General features: G+C 40.9%; 1 protein-coding gene across 6 annotated transcripts in view; it reads left to right on the top strand.

Moving 5' to 3' along the window:
- The window catches only part of LOC122550094 (leucine-rich repeat-containing protein 37B-like), a 156,854-nt gene that overhangs the window by 59,147 nt on the left and 88,879 nt on the right, over positions 1 to 8,828 (top strand). For 4 of the 6 annotated variants that reach the window (XM_043690668.1, XM_043690663.1, XM_043690664.1 and 1 more), the window contains 2 exons: positions 6,155 to 6,226; positions 6,312 to 6,392. The exons of 1 other annotated variant lie outside the window; for it this stretch is intronic. In XM_043690668.1, coding sequence (XP_043546603.1) covers positions 6,155 to 6,226; positions 6,312 to 6,392 — 153 coding nt within the window. The remainder of the gene's footprint in view (positions 1 to 6,154; positions 6,227 to 6,311; positions 6,393 to 8,828) is intronic. One more of the 6 variants, XM_043690665.1, reaches the window with a different exon arrangement.

The raw sequence follows: 8,828 nt of genomic DNA, 5'->3' as shown, positions 1-8,828 counted from the left end.
ATCACTATTTCCTGACCTGGCATTCTTGGGAGAGGGAATTTTCCCTCGTGTGGTTTCACTGTTGGTCTCACATTGTATTCTGTACACGTTCTACATTCCCTGATATAATTTTCAATCATTGCTGGCAAGGACGGATGCCACCAATGTGTCAGATACCTCTGCATCTGTGTTTTTCCACAATGTGTGAGCCCATGACCTTCCTGGAGCATGGACACTATCAAACCTGAGGGTAGGACTGGTCTACCGTCCGGTGACCTCCAAATCCCTTTTGACTCTGTGGCCCCTCTCTCTCTCCAAACTGTCAGTTCATGAGGAGAGGCTTTCTGCTGCTCTTTGATGAACACATTTGCATCGCAAGCAGGCAGCAGGTCGTACACTGTTCTCTCTGTTTGCATCATTATATACTGTGGGGTATACCCTGCTGCTTTCTTTGCTGTTGAGTCAGCTTCCTGATTGCCCTTCGCTACGACTATATCTGCTTTAACATGTCCTCTACACTTGACCACCGCCACTTCTTCAGGTTTCATTAGGGCCTCCGCTAATCTTTTCATATCTTTTTCATTTTAATTGGGATTGTCACTGCTGTTAAGAATCCTGCCCTGATCCATTGACTGAGTTCTACCTGTATAGCCCCTGCCACATTCGCAGAGTCGATGTAGATATTTACTCTTTTTCCCTCTGACCATTCTAACGCAGCAATCATTGCCTGTAGTTCAGCTAACTGGGCTGATTCTTTACCTGTCACTTTTCCTATCAACACTTCCTCAAATCCCTCACTTGTCCGTCGCACCACTGCATAGGCTGCTTTAAGTCCTTCAGTTGGATGTCTGTAACAGCAACCATCTGTGAACAGCACTTCTTCTGGGTCTACTCGTGGAATTGCCTGTAAATCTGCCCTAACTTTGACGTCTCTCTGTATCCTTTCCTCACACATGGGTGGCTCTCCTTCTCCCATGTTATCAGCCATGTTAATTCCTTCATGTGTAAAAATTATATATGGTGCATTCAAAATTTTCTCTAACCTGGTTTGCCGCAGTGACGTCATTGTAAAGGCTGTTGAGTTCACATAGGCCACTATACTATGTGTCGACAGTACCGTTAGTGAATGGCCCATGACTATATGTGCTACCTTTTGAAGAATTTTTGCTACCCCTGCTGCATGTCTTGTACATGGCGGGTATCTGTCCTCTATTGGGTCAAGGTTAACACTTACATACATCAGCATCTGCCTGCCTCCCCCTTTTTTCTGAAAAAGAACACCATTTACTGTGTGTAATCTTTCAGTAAAAAGGGGGAGGCAGGCAGATGCTGATGTATGTAAGTGTTACCCTTGACCCAATAGAGGACAGATACCCGCCATGTACAAGACATGCAGCAGGGGTAGCAAAAATTCTTCAAAAGGTAGCACATATAGTCATGGGCCATTCACTAACGGTACTGACGACACATAGTATAGTGGCCTATGTGAACTCAACAGCCTTTACAATGACGTCACTGCGGCAAACCAGGTTAGAGAAAATCTGCCTTTGACATCGCCGCTGATCACATCAGGTTTAAAGTCCCTTGGGGTTAGAGTCCCCATAAAAGCGACAAGGTACGTAAATGTGAGGAGGTTTAAAGTCCATTGAGCAGGATCTCATTAAAGCAACGCTCACAAATTTACTAAAGCTTAGTACGTACAGGTTTAAAGTCCCTTGGGGTTAGAGTCCCCATAAAAGCAACGCTATCTATCTTGCCAGCTCACCCCTGATACCATGTGACTTCACCTTTCGTACCAGTCTGCCATGAGTGACCTTGTAAAAGGCAACTTGCTTTGCAACTGAGGTAGATTAGAGCAAGGGAATAAATTTTGAAAGCCAGTTGATAAAAGAAAAGCTGGAGTTGTGGTTATGCTTAATTGCTGGGATACAAGTCTAAGGATTCAGGAGAGTGTTTTCTCCTAAGAAATGAAGATGGACCACAAGCATGTGAATAGTTATTGACGTGGAAGTGCTGGTACTGGAAAATGTTGAAAATCACATGACACCAGGCTATAGTCCAACAGGTTTATTTGAAAATACAAGCTTTTGGAGTGCTGCTCCTTCATCAGGTAGCTAATGGGGCAGGATACATAGGACACAGTATTTATAAGTAAAAGATCAAAGTGTCATACAACTGATGCTATGTATTAGACAAACCTAGATGGCTGTTCAGCCTTTAATCACTTAGAATAGAGATACAGGTTTTAAATATTAATATGTAAATCCCACATCTTTCATTTCACTGCCCTGAGATAACTAAAGGTTTTATCAGTATATAAAAGAAAGGTGACAGATAACATGTTAAATGTACAAGGTTAGAGTCTGTCTGTGTCCCAACCTGTGACATTATATAAATTCCTACTTTGGAAATAAAACCAGTCTGACTGCAAGTTGGGAGTTTAACTGTAATTCTAATTTTAAGAAAATGCCTGTTCTGTACTTCCCTGCAGTAGTCATAGAGTCATGGAGATGTAAAGCACAGAAACAGTCCCTTATGTCCAACTTGTCCATGCCAACCAGACATCCTAACTTAATCTAGTCCATTTTCCACTACTTGACCCATATCCCTCTAAACCCTTCCTATTTATATACTCATCCAGATGGCTTTTAGATGTTGTAATTGTACTATCCTCCACCAACTCTTCAGGCTGCTCATTCCACAAACACACACACCACCCTCTATGTGAAAAATTTGCCCCTAAAGGCCCATTTATATCTTTCCCCTCTCACCCTAAACCTATGCCCTCTAGTTTTGGACTCCCCAACCCCAGGGAAAAGACTTTGCCTATTTATCCTATCCATGCCTTTCATAATTTTGTAAACCTCTATAAGGTCACCCCTCAGCTTCCGAAGCTCCAGAGGAAACAGCCCCAGCCTATTCAGCTTCTCCCTATACCTCAAATCCTCCAAACCTGCAACATCCTTGTAAATCTTTTCTGGACCCTTTCAAGTTTCACAACATCCTTGCGATAGGAGGGAGACCAGAATTGCACACAATATTCCAAAAGTGGCCTAACCAATGTTCAGTATAGCCACAACATGACCTCCCAATCCCTATACTCAATGCTCTGACCAATAAAGACAAGCAGACCAAACACCTTCTTTACTATCCTATTTACATGCGGCTCCACTTTCAAGGAACTATGAACCTGCACTCCAAGGTCTCTATGTTCAGCAACATTCCTCAAGACCTTACCATTAAGTGTGTGAGTCCTTTCCAAAATGCGCCACCAGACATTTATCAAAATTAAACTCCATTTGCCACTCCTCAGCCCCTTGGCCCATCTGATCAAGATCCCATTGTACTCTAATGTAACCTTTGCTGTCCACTATGCCTCTAATTTTGGTGTCATCTGCAAACTTACAAACTATGTTCACATCCAAAAAGTTTAGATAAATGATGGAAAGCAGTGGACCCAGCACCGATCCTTATGGCACACCACTGGTCACAGGCCTCCAGTCTGAAAGGCAACCCTCCACCACCACCCTCTGTCATCTACCTTCTGTATCCAAATGGCTAGTTCTCCCTGTATTCCGTGAGATCTAACTTTGCTAGCCAGTCTACCATGAGAAACCTCATCGAATGCCTTATGGAGTCCATAGAGATCATGCCCACCACTCTGCCCTCATCAACCTTCTTTGTTACTTCTTCAAAAAACTCAATCAAGTTTGTGAAACATGATTTCCCATGCACAATGCCATGTTGAAAGTCTCTAATCTGGGAATTTAATCTAATCTAAAAACCAGTCCTTGCCTTTCCAAATACATGTAAATTCTGTCCCTCAGGATTCCCTTCAACTACTTACCCATCAGGCTCACCGGTCTATAGTTCCTAGCTTTTCCTTATTATTCTTAAATAGTGGCTCCATGTTAGCCAACTTCCAGTCTTCCCGCACCTCACCTGTGGCTGTCGATGATATAAATATCTCAGCAAGGGGCCCAGCAATCACTTGGGGCAAAACATTTCCTTGTTTCAACTCCTTCAATTATTTGAAATACCTTTATTAATTATTTGAGATTCAAGGAAATTGAAAACTAAAGGTTCTTAGATTCTTAGATTACTTACAGTGTGGAAACAGGCCCTTCGGCCCAACCATAGAAGGTTATTTCATCTTTTTAGCTGAAATTATAATTATAACCTATTTCAGAGCCGAATTATCTTTTCATTGCTTCAAATGCATTGGACTAAAACATTCCTCCTTTTTTTTGGATTTATTTTAGCTCTGTGAAGGTACTGTGTAAACTTAATCAGTTAAATTTCGCTCAACCGTTGAATTTTTAACATGCAAGTAAGGTCCACTTGATTATTTTGTTTGCTTTCTAGTCCGATCACTTGTTGGCATAAAGGCATGGAAGGTCGTTCATGCCAGGTTCTGAAACAGAGTCAGACTTATTTTCCTTCTCCAGTCCCATAACTTGGAAGTGTATTTCCTTAAATGCCCGTGGAAGTTCATTTTGAAATAATTGATTGTCTCTGCTTTTACTGCCTTCTTAGGCAACAAGTTCCAGCTAATGTTTAAGTCGCTGCGTAAAGAGGTTTGTTCTCCTACTGAACACAGCCTCCACATTTAAAGGCCTCAAATCTTTAAATCTGTGTTGCCTAGTCATGATATTATCAATTAAAAGGCACAACTTGTGTCCCTTCATCTAAATCTGTGACAATCTGAATCAGATCTCCCATCAATTTCCTTAGCTAGAATAACCACAATTTCTCCATTCTAGCCTTTTGAGTAAATTTCCTCATCCCTGGAACCATTCCAATAAAGCTTCTTCTCAAGGTCTTCACACCTTTCCTGCAGGCTGATGACACTAAATAGGTGCAACAGAGCTTTATAAAGTTCAGCATAGCTTCCCTGTTTTGATCCTCAATACATTTATTTCCGATGCTCAAGATCCAAATTGCTTTACAATTCTAAAACTATTCATTTAGGTAGGATGGGGCTTGTAGCTATAGGGTTTTATGATGGGTGATGGCTAGTCCCAGGTATTAAATGGTTGCATGGGAAGCGGTGGGAGTGGTTGGAGTGGGGGTTCAGGTTGGAATGGCTAAGATGGAGTGAGGGAGTACCTTCAATGGGGTGTACCAGACAGAAGGGGTGGGGGAGCATAGACCATAGAAGGATGAAGTCCAGATCTGGAAAGAGACCCCTGAGAAAAGGCTTGCTGCTTCCCATCTAAGACATAATTAGGCTTAATTGCTGGGCTTCTCCTGTTTGTTACCCCCTCCCACTGAGCTCAAAGTTGAGGCAGAATGGAAAGCCTCAATAAAGTGAACATAAATTGACATTGTAGGCCACTTTACCCATATCCTATAACATTTCAGATAGGTTTGTTGCAGACTGGTTAGCAGCTGGAAGGCCACTCAAGGAATTTTATAGATCCAAGTGCCTGCAAATCTGCTGGCGTAGAGGCGGGACAATACAATTCTGCCCATTAACTCTGTTTCTCCTTCCACCAATGCTGTCAGACCTACTGAATGTTTCCACCATTTTCTGTTTCTATCTTTTTTTAAGTTAATTTAGTGAAGTTAATTATTAAATCTTTCATATCCACCTGAGAGCTTACAGGGTCTTTAGTTGTCTGAGAAAGTTTGCTTGCTTCACATGGCATTTGAATTACTGTGACAATGCAGTACTCCATGGAATATCAGGCTCTAATTTTATGCCGAAGTCTCCAAAGTAGAAATGGAAACTACAATTGTCTGACTTAGGCAAAGGTGTCACCAGACACTTGCAAATTTGTAAAATAATCCAATTGAATTTATGCTTGATTATGTGCAGTAATTTTGTTTATCACTTTTGATTTGTAAAGATGAGTGAATTCAGAAGAATTATAACATGATTTATAAATTCATTCTTGATCAATGAAATTGCTTCTGTAATTTTACTCTTCAAATACTACCCACATAGTTTGTAATACTTATCTCAAAACCACACATCTATCTATAAATTTTTGGGTTGCTTTATTGGAAAAGAAATAGATATTTACCATTTCCGTTCTTCAAACTCCATTTGTGTTTACATTCTAATTATGTTTTTGTTCTTAGTGTGTATGCAGTGAGCTAAAGAGCCCACTGGAACTTTTGAGTTTTATGGAACTGTATATTCCTTCATTTCTTCTTTTTTATACCACAGGTTTTTATCTTATAATCAGATTAGGTTTATTGCAGATTATATGTTCCAGCCTACTCCAGAAATTGAACTTATGTAAGTTTAATTAAAACATAAAAACAAATTGAACATCAGTTTGATACAAAGACTACATATTAAAATGCATCCTTTCTTTCTAAAGTGATATCAGCAACAATCATTTGTATGCAGTACAAAGGGATCTTTTTAGGACAAAGCATGGATTGCCTTCCCTGAAAGTCTTGTAAGTAGTTCAAGGTTATGAATTTCTTTGTCTTTTTCTGGTTCTTTCCTCCTAAAAACAGTGACTGAATCTCCATTGTGATTTCATAGGCCTTATCAATTTTCCATTATTCTATAATGCCTCATTCAGTTGTAAGCCTAAACAACATAAATAGGTTGTTGAAGAATTTTAACAAAAGTAATTTTCTTTGAGAGTACTGTTTACAGTACAATTATAGTCACCTACAAATGTGTTCTAAGTACATTTGAATTTTCCAGCTTTTATGTAACAATAATAATGTCTGAATATGTAAAGGCCTAACTTTTAGTAGCACATTTTCACTGAGAAATTGCACATTTTTAATGAGTTGAGAGTTGCTCCTTTTTTGAGGTATTTTAGGTGTTGGGGTGATTTCCTCAAATTCCAGGAGCAGCAATTACTGTTTTACATCCTGTAGCATTGTTTTGGAACATTGGGGGAGAAAAGATCAAAACAACAGCACTTTATAAAGGAGGAAGACAGATAAAGGCAGTGATCACCTGGTCAGAGAAAGAAACCTGTACTGCTGTCTGACACAGCAATGAATCTGCACAGTTACTGCCTTTGCTGTTTGAATTCAAGTATCTATGGAGATGGAATGCGTCTAGGAAAAATTATGAACAGCGAAATTCACAGCTGGCCTTGGAGGAGAGCTCACAGTACAGGAACAGATAAGTGCACAGTTTTTAAGTATAGAATTGCTATAAATCTAAAATAGTGAATAGAGTGTGTTCTTTCTTAATTATATGTTTTATTGAGATCTGTCTTTTAACTAAGTTTTAAAAATATATACCATATGTAGTAAGTTAGCCTGGAGAAGTATCTTTTAGAGCAAATGATTTTCTGGGTCTGTAGATTGTAAAGGAGCAAAGATAACCTTTGGTAGAGTGATGTGTTCTTCCTGTCAGATGTGGGAGCTTAGAGAGAATTTCCATGTTACTGATGATTATGTCTGCAGCAAGTGTCTTGGTTGCAAACCTTATTGGCTCGCATGGATTGGTTGCAGCGGCAGTTAGAGGCAATAAGGAATTTACAGGAGTTGGGGGCATGATGGGTGGTAGTTATAGGAGGGGAGAAAAGCCACAAATATAGTCAGTTAGATGGGTTGACTCCAGGAAAGGTAGGAGGGGAAGGCAGGTAGTGCAGGAGTCTTCTGTGGCTATCCACATCTCAAACAAGTATGCTGTTTTGGAAAATGTAGGGGGTGATGAACGCTGAGGAGAATGTAGCACGAATAGCCATGTTTCTGGTACTGAGAATGGCTGTAATGTAATGAGGGGTACTTCAGGTTCCAAGCGATTAACTGGGATAGGGGACTCTCTAGTCAGAGGCACAGGCAGATGTTTCTGTGGCTGGCAGCGAAAAATCAGAATGGTGTGTTGCCTTCCTGGTGCCAGGATCAAGGATATCTCAGAGAGGGTGCAGAATGTTCTCAAAGGAGATCGGGACCAGCAGGGTGTCGTTGTACACCTTAGTTCCAATGACATAGGCAGGGAAAAGGATGAGATTCTGAGGGGAGAATATAGAAAGTTAGACAGGACTTTAAAAAGGAGGTCCTCGAGGGTAATACTACCTGGATTACTCCTGTGGTACAAGCAAGTGAGGGCAGGAATAGGAGGATAGAGCAGATGAATGTGTGGCTGAGGAGTTGGTGCAGGGGAGAAGGATTCACATTTTTGGATGGTAGGAATCTCTTCTTGGGTAGAAATGATGTGTACAAGAAGGACAGAGTACACCTGAATTAGAAGGGGACTAATATACTGGCAAGAAGATTTGCCAGAGCTGCTCGGGAGGATTTAAACTAGTAAGGTGGTGGGGGACGTGGGACCCAGGGAAATAGTGAGGAAAGAGATCAATCTGAGACTGGTACAGTTGGAAAAGAGCGAATCAAACTGTCAGGGCAGGCAGAAACACAGCAGAGAACAAGGCATGAGTGATAAATTAAACTGCATTTATTTCAATATAAGAGACCTAACAGCGAAATCAGATAAATGCAGGCATGGTTAGGAACATGGGACTGGATATCATAGTAATTACAGAGACATGGCTCAGGGGACAGGATGAGCAGCTTAATGTTTCAGGATACAAATGCTACAGGAAGAATAGAAAGAGGGTCAATAGACAATAGACAATAGGTGCAGGAGTAGGCCCTTCTGCCCTTCGAGCCTGCAACACTATTCAATATGATCATGGCTGATCATCCTTAATCAGTATCCTGTTCCTGCCTTATCTCCATAACCCTTGATTCCACTATCCTTGAGAGCTCTATCCAACTCTTTCTTAAATGAATCCAGAGACTGGGCCTCCACTGCCCTCTGGGGCAGAGCATTCCACATAGCCACCACTCTCTGGATGAAGAAGTTTCTCCTCATCTCTGTCCTAAATGGTCTACCCCGTATTTTTAACCTGTGTCCTCTG

This window comes from Chiloscyllium plagiosum, chromosome 5, assembly GCF_004010195.1.
Source record: "Chiloscyllium plagiosum isolate BGI_BamShark_2017 chromosome 5, ASM401019v2, whole genome shotgun sequence".
Taxonomy (NCBI): Eukaryota; Metazoa; Chordata; class Chondrichthyes; order Orectolobiformes; family Hemiscylliidae; genus Chiloscyllium; species Chiloscyllium plagiosum.
Note: the sequence above shows the minus strand (reverse complement) of the source record. Positions and strands in the feature narration are given on the sequence as shown.